Consider the following 15,955-nt stretch of genomic DNA (forward strand, 5'->3'; position numbering starts at 1 on the left):
TTCATTGTGCTGAAGATGTCTGATACTAAATTAAATATTTTCCACTGAAAAAATACTATCCAACATGCTACATCTTGCATTGCTTCTGCAAACATGCATGTCAAGAATATTATGCATGGTGAGGTATTTGTATAAAAATCACATGCATATGTGAGCAATGATTTAAGACCTGGTATGAAAGTGTATGCAAGTTTTTTCATAAGCTTGGTTGCTGAATTTGTGTGTAAATTTTGCAAACCAATATTTAAACAAATCTTTTATATTCCAAACCATTGTATTTCTCAGTAATCAGATATTCAGTGAAAGCATTAATACTTAAAAATATAATTATTATGTAGAAAGGTCATCACAAAAAATGTATGGTAAATTATTAAAAAAAATCTTTCTCTAATCATCTTCAGCTTGACATTTGTAACCTATCGTAAAATGTATATAAATGTCTATTGTCTTAAGAACTTCAAGAGGCCTTGATGAGATTATTAAATTTATATACCTGGGAAACCAGTTTAGAGATGCTCTCATTTTGGGGGTTTTTTACTCTTCCTTCTGGTCTTCTTGGAAAAGTGGACTTGAGAAAGCTGGATTGTTATAAATGCTTGATTTCTGTTTTTGTTTTGTGGTTTTGGGTTTGTTTTCAAATTGCAGATTTCAGAATGGAGAAGATACAAAAAAATAGTAAAGACAGTTCAAACACTGGAGAAGATGCTTCCAGAAATAGTGCTGGGCCTAATCTTACTACAGAGAGTCCTGTGCCTGTTCTCCTTACCCCAGAAGATGCTGTAACCAAATCTGCACGCAGTTCTCGACAGATACCAAGCTTGGACTCTTCCCAAGGGTCTGTTTCTGCTGCAGCTCGGAAGTTGTCTAGGTTTTGCCGGGGCACTAGTGGAGTTCTATCCATGCAAGAAATCCTCAAAGAAAAAAAGGTTTGTTATTCAACCTCAGGTCTTGAAGTAGATTTCTGGTTCTTTTCTCAGATGTGTAAATTCAGTTTATATTTTTTTCCCTTTTTTTTTTTTTTTTAAGTATTCAGTTCTTTTCGTAAATTATTCCTGGTAGCAAGTGAGTCTTTGTTTTTAATGCTTGCAGTATTTTAAGGTTTTATTTTAAAGCAATAGAGGATGGAAGCAGGAGATATTAACTGAATTATTTATACTGAAGCAAAGCTGTACTCAGCTTAGTTCCTGCCAATATTTACTTACTAAAGATACTTTAGTTTTAAATGGATGTTGTGACCTTTCTGTATTAATATATTAAAATGAAATATTGATTGTGAAAAATAAAACCAAATAATATGGCACACAAATATCTTAAAATCTAGCCGTAGTATATTTAATGCTTGCTTATCCTTGACATAACCTCAGAGTTCCCTTTACGTTTTATAGTAATTCTTAATAATTTGTTCTTTTGTTAGCCTCTGAAAATTACATTTTTTGTTTTGTTTGTGGGTTTGTTTGTTTGTTTGTTTTTAAGAGTAGGGCAGGTATGTAGTTGTATAATACAAGACCGTAGATTTCAGCATTAGTTCCAAGTTAAGTCATTGCTGTGCTTACTTTGCATATCTTTATTTTGAAAGACATGTATAATGTTTTAGGCTCGATTCCAAGAAGCAAGAGAACATCGGAAAACAAAAATTAATGCTTCATATAAATACATATTTGAACTTATCAGTATCACACTAGGTTTAGACTTAAACACCGTGGAAGAAATGATTTTGGATGCCCCTTCGGTGAGTTTGTTCTGTATGCTTGTTGATTTCAATTTATAGTCAAAATATGTAGCAGATTGCTCCTTTGATAGGAAGCATTATCCAGAATTTAGATTGTTTCTGTCAGAAAATGTGATTAATAAGGTACACAACAATCCAAAATGATACCTGACTATATAGCTCAGCTTATTTGCAAATATACCTGGAAACTATTCCCAGGGTTTTTGATTGTAGCTTTTTTATCTTTCTTACCTTAAGGAAAATATAATTACTTCTGTTACTTTAACCCAAGGGATTCTTGTCATATCCACCAATTCCAACAAGTTTCATCCATCTGAGCCTGACATTATTATGTTCTAAAGATGATAGTTTTTATTTGTTAAGCAAGTCCTCACTGAAATGCCAAAGATTCTCCAAAAGGATGTGTAACTTCATAGGAACATCTTGAAAATTATGAGTGTTATTTAGTTATAAGAGGGAATATTAATCCTGCATCATTTAATTCATGTAATTACATTTAAAAAGACCCATTAAATAATTTCCAGTTTTGAGTGCTTTGTTTATTTTTAAATGTTAAAAAGATGGGCTAGTGGGTTTGTAAAGTGAGTAGATCCCAAACTTGTGGAACCTCTGAAAGGTCAGTCATTCTTTATGTGTCTTTAGTGTTGTGTCTTTCATAGTATTTCAGAGAGCTTGAACAAACAGGGGCAACCTGCTAAGGTTGCTAAACTGCTTTCTTAGTAGAGTATCAAAACTCAGTATGGCTATATGTGAAAAGATATGTCCGTTGTGTTCTCTAATTGCATGATGTTATTTTCATCTGTTAGAGCAGTCAAAACTCAGCCAGATATTGTCTCCTTTGATCAAACAAATCAATTGTTAGAACTTTAGCTGTTCACTTACCAGCCAAGTTTAGTCCCATACCAAATTTGTTGTTTATCGTTTGCTTACTGATATTTATATATCATAAAATGTAATTAAACAGTCCTGGTTTTTCTTACAAAACATAGAGGTGCTTTAAGTGTTGTCAATCAACTAACATTTCCTTTTTTACAGTTGCTAAATGTTTTAGATCATCCTGACAATGTAAAACTACTGTTCTACTCTGAGTTTGATTAATTCAGACACTTGAGAATCTTTGGCTTCTTAAGGCTTTATAGTTTTGTTTTGCTTTGGGGGATTTTTTTTTTTTTTCTGTAGTCAGGACCATCTGAAAATGTTTTATGTTTGCAAATATTCTAGTTTCCAGTTTTAGTTTATTCATACACAGTTTAGGCTTCTGAGGCTGTGTCAACATTGTTCTTGAACAAATTGTCAGTTAATCAATTCTCATATGCACATAATGTCTTTGACATCCGTGAGTTAAGTTTTACCCTTTAAAGCATTAGCCTATATCTGTAGTCATACAGTGAGTGTTTGTACCACATGTACTTGAACCAGAATCTGTTTGCTGAAGTGGTACCCACAAGCACAGCTCAAGTCTTCTCTTCTCTGTAGAATCATACAAGCCCAAAAGTTACCATTTGCCTTTCTGTTCCTCTCAGGTTGAGGTGCTTTTTGTAGGGGTGAGTCTTTTTCTGATTTTTGTCATTGCCCTTTCAGTACTTTACCAATTTTTCTTCTCTTTCACAGGTTTTAACACTGTTATTCACTAGTACCTATTAAAGTGAAAGCACAACATGCATTTGTAGAGCTGCCTTGCTTTTATTTTTGCGCAATGTTCTCTTCTGAAAGGAGTGGATTTAAATTCTATCCACCTGGATATTACTCATTTTCCTATCACCTTTCTGATTCAGATTTGATTTTTCTTTATTTTTGGAGAAAGATCATGCTCGTAGGAAATACGCCACATCTAGAAGTGTACATTTTGTGCTTGAACAGGTGATACATCTCCACACATACTTGCTAGCTAAATTTCTGACTTTTTCTGATGGGGGAGGAAACAGGAGGTCTCACTACCGAGGCTGAGTCCTTCGGTTGAACTGTTTGAATGCCTGGTCGCATCTTGTTGAGTTAATCATCCTTGCAGATAACTACAGAGACTGTGGAAGAAGCTGGATTTTTACGAGATCACCACTTTCTGATCTCCTCCAAACCTTCTATCAGTGCTTTTCAGAGCTTTGTTCTCTTCCTGCTAAATCACATATCCTGATTTTTACCAGGACACACAAATTGCCTAGGGCAGTTTGAAAATTCAGATTTTGGAAACCCTAGTACTTGCCTATACCCTAGGCAAGTTCTTCAGAATGATAATCCATACACAAACAGTATTTGTTTCAAGGCTTTGCATCCTTACTATCCAAAGCACCTTGAATAACATGACAAAATCAAAATGGCCATCTGGAAACCCATAGTGGTTTAGGGTGGCCAGTTTATGGACAGGTACAGCAAGCTAATTATGGGGCAGCATGTTTTCCCCTGGATGTGATCTTTACCCTTCCAGAGGGCAGCAAAATCTTGCTCATCTTGAAAATGTTTTGGAGCCAATGTGGCCAATTCATGTTTTCAGAATAAAATTCTTATGTGTCATGTTACTCCCCTTTTACAAATTAATCTCTTACGATTAGAGGTAGAGTAGCACTAGCAGGGTGTGTCAAGTCATGCAAATCTGCTGTGAATGTTTCTAAGTCTCATATAGCCCATTATTTCCAGTCGATACTTTAGATTTACAGATCTCTGCAAGTGACAAAATATCCCTCAGTGTCTCTGCATTACTGGACAAGATCATCAAGTTTTGATATATGGTTGTCAGGAGCCAGGACAACTGTGTGTGCAGGTTCAATACTTGAAGGTGATATTTGAAATTTCTATTATGTTGTTTTGTAACTACTCACAATATTTGAGGATAAACACTACATACCACCAAAACTTTATACAGTGGCATGGTCACATTATTTTTGCATGTCTTCAAGGCACATAAAAATATTTTGAGTAACAAGTATTCACTTTTTGATTTAACAGTTGGAAGCCTTTGATTATTTTTTTGCCAAGGGAGGAAGTAAAGCATTGAAAGTTTTCTATCAAGAAGGAGTAGCACCGGGAATAGGTAAATTTTTAGTAATACAAGCAGATGTAATAGTGCCTTCTGTTGTTAATTTTGTTTCATGTTTCCCAGAATAAAGTCTGGTTTTACTTGTTCATAATTTTGCAGCCTTTTGCTATAATAACTGAAAATTCATCTCTTAAATGCTTGTTTCAAGTCAAATTGTTTAGAAAAAATCAGTCAATTTTAGCCGTACTTGGAGCTAAGGCTATAAAAAGATAAATTCTTCTAAAATCTTAAATTCATTGCAGATTTTTCTTACAGGAGTTAAGTGTTCAGTTCATTGGAAAGCACTTTCATACAATCTATCTGAATTTGGATTTATGATTTTTTTTTTTTTTGGTAGTTTTTATATGCTTGTTATAGAGTTAGAATTTTCTGTCTAAAATCTGTAATGATTCTCTAAGCACTGAACATGCTGTTCCCTTGCCTATTTGTATGAAATTATCATATTACATAGGATGATATCCACGGAGGACCTGAGGGTGCCTCAAATTCTCTATTTTCTAACTTAGGCATAACTTCTTATTTGATAGGGTAAATGCAAATAGCCAAAGTTCCTCAGTGACCAAGAAACGACCTGTGCAAATTCCCTATTCAGTGTAGTACAATTCGCCAAAAGTGCTTAGTAAGACAGATGTTACATGTTCAGTGTAGATTTTTAATTGTGTTGTTAATTACAGCCATGAAATCTGCTGGTTTTGATTCTGTTATACACAAAAGAAAATAAATTCTTTCTTTGTTGAATTTTATTTCACGCTATTGGTTTTAAGCATTTTATAATATTCTTAACTTTAAAAATAGTGACACCTATTAAATTATTTTCAGAATGTGGTCGGATAATTCCAGGAGTTGTAAAAGGAAGTAAAATTATGCAATTTTATGTGGACAATACACCAGAAAAATGCGCAGGACTATGCTTCTATTTTGTTCGTTTTAAGAATGACAATGCTATAAATGAAAAAACAATACATGAGGTATTCTCTCTTTATTTTAAAAACTAAAAACTGTAAAAGTAACAATTTTGTTTGGTTATTTATTTCCCTATTGACACATAATTAGAGTTACTGGTAACCACATCTTTCGAATGTTAAGCTGTACCATGCTATTTGCTCTCCTTTTTGGGTAGACAATGAACAGCTGTATTGTACTTAGGATATCTTGTGAATTTAGTGTCTTACAGGACTGTTGTTAAATAGGTGAGGATTTGTATAATGTCTCATTCTCCTTGCTGGTTTTGAAGAGGTTAAAGCCACTAAGTACATTTTAGATGTGACCAAAATCTCTAAACCAGAAGGACTCACTGAGACCTTATTGCGAATATGGGGAGAAAAGTTTACTTGGACCTTTCTCTTTTATTTGTCTTTGAATGTGTGAAATGCATGTTTCTCCTCTGTAAATTAGTTAGCATGAGTTTTTCTGCTTTACAAGGCAAATTGTTAGATAAGTGTGTGTTTATCAAGATTCTCAATGTTGGTCCTAAATTTTACTTTTGCATCAAAGTCCTTACTGAAGGAAATTTATGTCCTAGAAACTTTATTAGATGAAGTACGTTAATATATGCTGATTTAGAGGAGATTTAAAATATTGGAATATTAAATATAGTCAGAATTTGTAAAATTTAATTTTGGAGAGCAGACAAAAGTTTCATCTGATCCAACGTTATATACATTCAGTCACATAATTGCTTCTCATATTATTTCAGATATGGACATCCAGAGCATTTTCACTACTTGCATTTCATTACTTAGTACCTAATTGTAGATGGGGACTTTTAGAATATTTTTAATTATTATGTACTATTTAAAAATTTCCAGACTTTCTGTATGATGGGAAAATAACTGAAATTACAAAAATATAACCTGTCAGCCTTTTAAAACAGTACTAAATCATCATTGACTTCCCTTTGTCATTGAAAACAGTACCTTGTGGTCACATTGCCAGTACTATTATTTTGTGAAGATTTTTGTCTCCTTACATTAAAGTTTCCATTGGCAAACTGAAGTGCCTGTATAAAAAATACACCGATTTTTTATAATACCATTTCCAGGCTAAGTTACTGCATTACTAACCACCATTCTCTTACAATGCAGGATGTATTCTTTGGTGTTTTTGATGCCACTGAAGGACTTCTACATGGTATTAAGCATATGATAGGAAAGATTTTTCTCCCTGCTATCCTTGCAACAAATAATTGGGGCGCTTTAGGTCAGTCCAAACAAGATATAAAAGACAGACAGAATTTCATGGAAAAAATTAACAGATTCGTTTCATTTTTAGAAGGTAAGTGTTGTATTTAGGAAGCAATCAAACTAGAGGAATTCTGCTTAAGAATTTCTGATTAAAAGCAGTAGCACATAGATAAGGAAGTTTTCAAGTTCTGCAAGGAAAAACAATACTATCAATTATTTGCATAAATACATAGGTACATTATTTACTTAAGAAAGTACTCTAGTGATTTGTTACTGGATTTCAAATAAGAATTTTCTGCTTTATGAGTGCAGTAGAATGGATATTATCTTGAAACAACACTGATTGCGTACATATTCCCAAATTTAAATTACTTACATTTTTAGAAATTCATTTTAGAGCCTCAATTGTTCTGTACTGTAATTATGGTCTGTTTTGTTTTGGTTTTTTTTTGTTGTGTGTGGCTTTTTTGTCATTTGTTTTGGTGTTTTTTTGTTGTTGTTTGTTTTGTGTTTTGATTGGTTGGGTTTCATTTGTTTCTTTGTTTGTGGTGTTGTTTTGTTTTTCCTTCTTCTCCAGGGGCTATAATAAGCATTGAAGGAACTGTTGAATTGAAAGAAATAGATTACATTAATTTTTCTAAACTCCAGTACTTTGAGAACGTAGCTGCAGCAGCTGAGAATCCTGACATGGTTCACCAGCTAGAGGAAGTACTTATGATATGGTATAGACAAATTGAACAGGTAAGTTTTTGTTTTTACATTAATATGGATATTTATAAATTATATATGAGACTTGCCTGAAGTTAGCTGAAGGCTTCAGCTGCTTCTGCTGAAAAAGAAAAGTACTTCACTCCAATGTATAGGTGAGGTAAGTAGTCCTTATCCTTAGGAACTTACAGTCTAGCACAAAAAAGAGGTTTTGAACAGTTCGTGCACAAATAGTAAGAGGACAGAAAGATGCAGGAGTAATAACACTGGTAAGGACCGCGTATATATACAGTAATGTATACTCTATATATAACCTGTTAAGTTTCTGCTGCCAGACATGGTATGAGATAGTACTCTTAGAAAGATCTTTGACCAGATCCAGTAGGACATTCTTGATCCTCTGTAACTCTTGCATGGTGAGGTCTCAGTTATCCAAGAAATTGGTGTCTGAGACTTCTGTGATAACACACAGAACCCTTCATCAAAATACACAACCTGTGTAGACTGAGATATACTCTACTTGTAAGGGCATACTATGTATAGTGTGTTTAGCTCATGAGAATAAAAATGTAAAAGACAAAAAACTGATTGCATTTTTCTCAATATACAAATGAGTACATTTATGACTTTATGTCTGATATTTAACATTTTCATTAAAATAGTTCTTCAAATTTTTTACAAGTGAAGTTACACTTGGTGCATTTGAATCCATAGATTCTGATTAAAGAAAAATATATGAGTATATGCTGATATTCACCTGCTTTATGACAGAAGCTGAACATATGTATTAGTTGCCTTCATTTCAGTTTAAGAATGTGATTAAGTGTGCTTCAGATTTAGGATGCTTGTCCAAATCAGAAACACTTTCATGTGTCAATAATTGCAGGCTTGTTCCTTTTTAAGTTATCATCCTCAAGAGTGTTTCTTCTCCTTTATTTGTGTAGTCTCTGTAGTAGCCATTTTTTCAAACTGGTTGCAGGTTCTGATTGAGAGTAAGCAGATGAGGAAAGAAGCTGATGATTCAGGTCCGTTGACTGAACTAGAACACTGGAGATGTATGTCTGCTAAATTTAGTTTTATTATTGAGCAGATCAAAGGGCCAAACTGCAAAGCTGTCATTAATGTTCTGACTGTTGGACGTTCTAAACTACTACGGGTAATTCTTTATGTTGTTTTTTTACTATAGTAGACAAAGCTCGTAATATATATTTTGTTTCATTGCATCTGAAGAGAGGAAAATTTAGATATGGTGCTGGCATAATTAATATGTGAAGAGAAAGGACAAGACATATTTAGAGATACAGACAAAAATTTTCATAAATGAAAATAACTTATATTGCCTGCTTTGAAAATACATTTTAAAAATTAATTTACCAAGATTTACTTCTGGCAAAACAGTGCAAGTTAAAGAAATAGTTCACTATGTTTAAAGTTTTTTACAGTACTGTTTTCCCTCTAGATGTGGCAAGAGTTAGATGCCAGAATCACAGATGCAGCAAATGAATCAAAAGATAATGTGAAATATTTAGGCACACTTGAAAAATTTTGTCAGCCACTTTATAACTATGATCTTGTAAGTATGTCTTTCTTCATTCTTCAAAGATAGTTTACGTATTTACATCAAATGCCCAGGGCAAAATAAATCTTCTTTGTATTTGCTTAAAAGTAAATTTTTCTCATTTACTTTTCTCTTTTCTTTATATTTTCTTCTAAACGCCTATGAAGCTACATGTTGAAGCGTTAGTTTATTCTACATTACATAAAATATACTATTTTAAAATATGTATTTTATCAATAAACATAAATATGTATGATTGCCTAGTAAGTCAGACCTGCTGCAAATATTATTTTTTAAATGAGCTAAAACAGGTATATGTTTTGTAATGCAAGAATCTCAAAATATGTCATTCACTGAAAATTCCATATGTGTCAATAATCACACAGCTGTAACCAAAATATAAATATTTCGGTTATATAGAGAATAATGAAACCTAGTGACGTCCTAAATTAATATTTTGATATTGAAAACAGTATTAGCTGCTTCTATTTTCAGAAGTACCAGCTAGTCAGAATGTAAATAATTGGTTGCTCATGTAGACTAGTCAGCCCTAGTTCAAGGTGACAGCTGTTAGGTTTAATATTCGCTATTAATCATAATAATGGGTGTATGTTTCTAGTGATTGTTGCAGAACAGGGTGGAAGGAGGAAATACGCTAGGAAAAATAGCTTGTTCTACTTTGTTTTTCAGTCCTCCTTGGCTTTGGTCCTACCTGCCTCCTGTCCTCTGTCAGGAAGTGCTGCATTTCTTTTGAATTTCTGGCAGCTTAGGATCATACGTCAAAGTTTTAACTGAGAGGATGCAAAATTCTGTGATAATATATGACATAGAATTGATACTGCATGGAATAGTAGAGGAGAGGACTATGATGAACAGTACCATTATAATAAGATGCTGTTTGTCTTCAGCTCAGAGTATCACTAGAGGGTGCCAGGTACCAGGCCAAAATGACTATGTGCTTCATATGAGATATAAAGATAAAATTCTTTTTATCTTAAGCACAGAGATTTGTAGGTAGAAACCCATTAAAGGGTTCATAATTTTACTAATACAGGATAGTTAACCATTTTTATTTAATCTGGAACAATTTGGATAAATCTGAATTTCTGTTTCCTTTCTTTGAACATTGTTCCAGAGATCAAGATAATTTACATAAGATTTTTTTATGGTTTTCAAATTAAAAATAATGACATCCAAGTTAAATGTATCCTGTTTTAAAAATAGCTATGTTCTTGCTTGAGTTGAATTTAGTATCCAATATTGAAAAGCATTTGAAATAGTAGTGGATTAGGAATGGAGTACTCGCAGATTTAATATAATATTTAGTGTGTACATAAAATATGGCATTTAGTTTATGCAGTATCACACGTAGTCACATTTGTAGCTGAAGTGTGTTACGATATGGAAGTTTAGACTGAGTGTTTAACTTAAGGCTTTGAATCGGAGAAAACTCTGTACAGTCCATTATTCAGGGGTTAATTTTTTTCAAGGATTAAAAAAGAAAACAAATAGAGTCAGAATCTCCTGGTTCCATTTTGGAGATGGGAGAGAGTGATGAACAACACGTGCACACTGAGGGTTGTTTTAATACCATATAACCTTCTTGGATACTCTTCTGCCAAATGCAAATGTCTGCTATGTCTATCCAAAGTATTAGTGTGTTTGAGTTTGAAGCCTGAAGTTAATGACAGGAGCTTGGTTTCGCTTTTGAAGGCTGACGGTCAAAATTACTTTTTCTTGATATTCTGAATTACAATTTGGTTAAATCCCTGATAATGTTAATGAATTATCATCTATTACTTTCTTTTTTTTTTTTTTTTTAACTTTTTTTTTCCCAAATACTCTGGAAGTGATAAACTTACTGAACACTTCGAATACCACAGTTTGATTTTAATGATATGAACAATGATTTCATGAGACATGTGAAAGATTTAGATGTTTCATATGATGATTGAATGAATTAGGCACTTACTAATGAAATTAACATTGTGACAATTATTTAATGAGTTATGTAAAATGTCGGAATGAAACATTTTGTGTAATGATTGCAATCACAGTCTAATTGCATAGAGTATATTTAACAGCTGTACTTGTACATTCTTCTGTGCCAAAAAATGCAACCTCTACTTTTTGAATCAAGGTTCAATTTTGATCTCCAAATTAGCATATTAAATAGCATTTTCATATTACTATCTTTAATTGGACTTCTTACCAAATCCATGTAAGAAGTTTATTGTTTTTATTAGTTGAGGTTTAAAATTTATTGAGCATCATTAGTTGTTTGTTTGGTTGGTTGTTTTTTTGTTTGTTTGTTTTGTTTTGTTTTTACAACTAACTATTCAGTAAGATGCCAAGCATTTTGAAGATTGGTCCATGTGATTTAGGGAAAAATGTAATTTAGAAGTTGTCAATAGAATAAAAATAGTTGCTAAGAACAGAAAGTAATTTTTTTCTCAAAACTCTGCTTTAAGGTATCAATGACACATGGAATACCAAACTTGATAAATGCTATACGAATGATTCACAGAACTTCAGGATATTACAATACTTCTGAGAGAATGACATCGTTGTTTATAAAGGTAAATATATTAAATACAATATTAAATATAAAAAGTATGTGATTTTTCAGAAAAAAACCCTCATTTTGTTTAAATCAGTAGGGCATTTGTTAAGATATAGTAATTAATAGTGAGTGTCTGCATGGGAAAGGAAGATAAGTCTGTTGATCAGGAGAGGGTTGAACTTGGATTAGAGAACTTGCCTTCTGGAAGGAACTCAGTTGTTATTCTTGATTCAGCAAAAAATTTTTTTTTTCTTCCTGATTATTCTCCTGATCTGAATCATTCTGTTCAGTTGTTTCTTAAATCACTGAATCGACAAAGATTCTTTTATTATCAGCCTTGAAAACCTAATTAACCAGATTGCTATCAGTCTGACTAGGTTGTTCCTCTAAAAGTATGAAAGACAAAAGGTTCCTGTATTTAGAAGCAAGTCATACTTGAAAAGTTATAATCTTTATCACCTTAAACAGAAAATTAAGACCAGCTAGTTAGTTATAACAATATCTTTTGCCAAATTCAAGTACTCACTGGAGGAAAATATGGTTTGTGTAATGGATTTAGAACAGAGAAGTCCTTCATAACTAAAATACACACCTCCAGTAAGCATAGAGGGGAAATTCATAGTAGGCCCTTATTACACTACTTTTTTTTTTTTTTTTCTAACACCTCAGATATAAGTGTAAAGCTTTCATTACAATTCAGTTTGAACTAGGATATTAAAAAATATGTGCTTTTTTGAGGCTATATTTATCCACAGCTGGTGCTATTTTCCATACATCTGATCAGAGGTATGGATTATGCACTACTCTTTATATAGACTGTTATATAATAAGTTTTTATATGTTTGTGTATTGATGCTTGCTAATGACTATTATTGAGCATGACCTCATTAACGTTTATAAATATATAAAGGGTGAGTGTCAGGAGAATGAAGCCAGGCTCTTCTTGGTGACAACCAATGATAGGACAAGGGACAATGGGCGCAAACTGGAACACAAGAGGTTCAACTTAAATTTGAGAAGAAACTTCTTCACAGTGAGGGTGACAGACACTGGAACAGGCTGCCCAGGGGGGTTGTGAAGTCTCCTTCTCTGGAGACATTCAAAACCCGTCTGGACACATTCCTGTGTAGCCTCATCTGGGTGTTCCTGCTTCGGAAGAGGGATTGGACTAGATGATCTTTTGAGGTCCCTTCCAATCCCTGACATTCTGTGATTTCGCTACAGAGGCTAATAACAAACCGGTTACATGAAACTGTGCTAAGAAATAGCAAGGAAAAAGCTCTATTTTAATCCAGTGGCTTAAGATCCCCCTTACTGTTTACTTCCATTTAAAGATCATCAGAGGTGACTCTGGAGGTCCTATCTACAACTTAACTGGTAATTGTATTACAGTGGGAAGCTGCCTTTGACGTGACAGTTTTTAGTCTTTATTGAGTTAGAGATTCTTAAGACCTGCTTACAGTACTGTCATGTGCTGGGAGAACTGTTATGAATTGTTCACAATATGTAATAGACGAAAAATATCTTCCTTTAGCTGTTTTCTGAGATGTGTTTTCTATATCTGTGTTCACTTCCGTACTCCTTTCTCTCTTTCTGTCATTACAAACTTTGGATTTTTGTGGTTGAGAAGTAGAAAAATGTTCTCTCCTTTCAATAGCCACGGGAGACCGAGGTAAAGACATAGTGCTAGGATAGAAAATGCTTTAATGCCCATTTTCAAATAAGGATGCATACACTACGAAGTGTAAAGATGACAACATAAGTGAAGAATAGTTAAAGTTAAATAACTTCCCTTTATTCTTGAGTTATGGTTGGTGGCATTCTGTGTTCATGCATATGTATTGCTGGACTTAATAGTACTTACAAATACTTTCTGGGACTTAAATGCACTTTTGGGAATGTTTTAAGATTTTTTTTATAGGTTGTTATGTATGTAACATATTGTTTAGCCACTGTTATTCCCACAGTTGAAATTTACCCAAGCTCCAATAGTGTTCATACATGCATGTGGAAATTTTTTTGTTAGATTTTGTGAAATGAGCAGATTTCCTTAAAAGCTTGAGACGTACTTGTTTTCGTTTGTCTGCACTAGGTTACAAATCAAATGGTAACAGCATGTAGAGCATATATTACAAATGGTGGCTTGTCTCGTGTCTGGGACCAGGAGACATCAACAGTCATTGGAAAAATTAAGGTTTGTATTTTGGTATTTCTTCATTTACCTATAAAACCTATTAATTAAGTATTGATATGCACAAGGAAGTCCATATCAATATATATCAAGTACTTCACACCTCTTTATTGTTTTATTTCATGAAGCTTTGAGTGTTTTACCATTTTTTAGCCCACTGGCATTTGTTGAAATTAGAATTGAAGTGGTCTGTCACTGACCTTGTAATTGGCATCTTCACCGTATGTGTGACCAAGGAATTTTATTATTGTACATAATCCACATTCTTCCCTCTTGGCATTATATTATATGGTACCATCTTCTCTACTGTGAGGAACCTGTTACTTGAACAGAGTCCCACTTTGTTACAGTAGCTCCTTCAAATGCCAGATTTCCTTGGTACACCATGAAGATTCAATCCTACGAGAGTTCTCCTCTTCTTCCACTGATGGTGACATATTAAGAACAAATTAAGCACATGCAATATGCTGTGGCAAAATACATCCAGCTTTGGGGTTGCTGGTTGCCAATACTGACTGATTTTTCACCTTCTCCTTTATCAGACCTCAACAATTGACTTCCTATCTTACCCAGAAAGGCACAGAATTTCATAGTCTTTTAAAAATTAGATCCAGCGTTACAAAAGAAAGTGTATTGAATGTATGTCTCCTGAACTGACAGGATGATATGATTCTAATGATTCATCTGCTTCATTGAGGTTATCTGGTGACTGTTCTACTGCTGACATGCCCTCATTATTCTATGAGAGAAATATAAGCCCGATTTCTAATCATGGTGATCAGTCTTCATTCTAGTATCTGTATATTTTTGAAGATCTGAACATTCTTTTCAATGAGGGTCTCTTTTCCTGTATTTCCTCATTTCCTGTATTTCATAGTCAATTTTTATATATATGTATATATTCAGACAGTCTGGTGACTGTCAGTATATTGTGATAAAATCTGCTGTCTGTTTCTGAGAAGAGACATTAGATTTCATATTCCAGTGGTTACAGACTTTGCATTTCTCACCAGTCATTATTTCTACATCTGATAAAGTCTTAGTATTTTACATAACTAATCGACTGAGATTATTTTTCAATCTCACTTTAACTCAGACTTGTCAACACACATTCATTTATATAACCAATTTGCTTTAAGTCCCCTGGGAGTTCCAAGTAGAATACCCTGTTGTGCTAAATTTTGTTCCTATCCAGAGGACAGCCTGACTGTTCTTAATTAAGCTAATGGCTTTTCTTAATATTTAAGTGTCTCTTTTAGAGGAGTAGTTATCACCTGCTCTTCACTGGCCTCTAAACCACTCTTTAACATGAGCTAGAACTTTCCTCTTCTTTTGTTGATTCATTTCCCAATGCTAAGTCTTTCAGTGTTACCGTACTGTTGTACGTTTCTATTTGCTACACATACTGAAAGAAAACCTCTGTATTTAAGTCATTACTGCCTGTTGACTGAAACTAGATTGAGTGATAATTAACCACTTTGGAATGACTGTAAGTTTGAGTTCTCTAGTCTCTCATCCATTAGCACAGCATAATGAATATGGTATATATTCCTTCACTTTCTAGGACTGCATATTTTTATTGAAAGAATATCAGAAATGCTTTCAGGAGGCAAAGAAAAAGATTTTGGAAACTCAAAGAGAAAAGACATTTGAAGTATCAGAAACATACATTTTTGGAAAATCTGAAGCTTTTTGTAGGAGATTAGAGAAAGTGAGTATACTGTGTCCTATTATTATCAGTAGAGAGGAACAACTTCTCCAGAAAACAGTTTAAGAAGTGAAGACTTGTCAAAATACATGTTCTTAATCATCTTTTGAAGGAGTTTTTAACTCTTCATTGAGAGAAATTAGAAACTTTCCCAGCGTAAGTCATCCCAATACTTCAGCAATTACCTCACAGTGTCCTTTGGGATTTGTCAATTTACCTCTATTAGAAAGAAATAATATAATTGATGTAGACTTATATCATTATTTTAGGAGGTTTAAAATTAT

The 15,955-nt window shown here is 33.4% G+C and overlaps 1 protein-coding gene across 1 annotated transcript in view; it reads left to right on the top strand.

Annotated features, from left to right (window-relative positions):
• Window positions 1-6,880: 6,880 nt before the first annotated feature.
• The window catches only part of DNAH8 (dynein axonemal heavy chain 8), a gene marked incomplete at its 3' end in the record, with an annotated part of 133,193 nt that continues 124,118 nt past the window's right edge, over window positions 6,881-15,955 (top strand). Inside the window, exons 1-7 of the mRNA XM_080341459.1 lie at window positions 6,881-7,034; window positions 7,521-7,684; window positions 8,631-8,807; window positions 9,111-9,224; window positions 11,681-11,788; window positions 13,865-13,966; window positions 15,528-15,674. Coding sequence (XP_080197585.1) covers window positions 6,902-7,034; window positions 7,521-7,684; window positions 8,631-8,807; window positions 9,111-9,224; window positions 11,681-11,788; window positions 13,865-13,966; window positions 15,528-15,674 — 945 coding nt within the window. The 5' untranslated portion in view covers window positions 6,881-6,901. The remainder of the gene's footprint in view (window positions 7,035-7,520; window positions 7,685-8,630; window positions 8,808-9,110; window positions 9,225-11,680; window positions 11,789-13,864; window positions 13,967-15,527; window positions 15,675-15,955) is intronic.

Source organism: Nesoenas mayeri (genome assembly GCF_963082525.1).
Source record: "Nesoenas mayeri genome assembly, chromosome: 3".
In the NCBI taxonomy this organism is placed as follows: Eukaryota; Metazoa; Chordata; class Aves; order Columbiformes; family Columbidae; genus Nesoenas; species Nesoenas mayeri.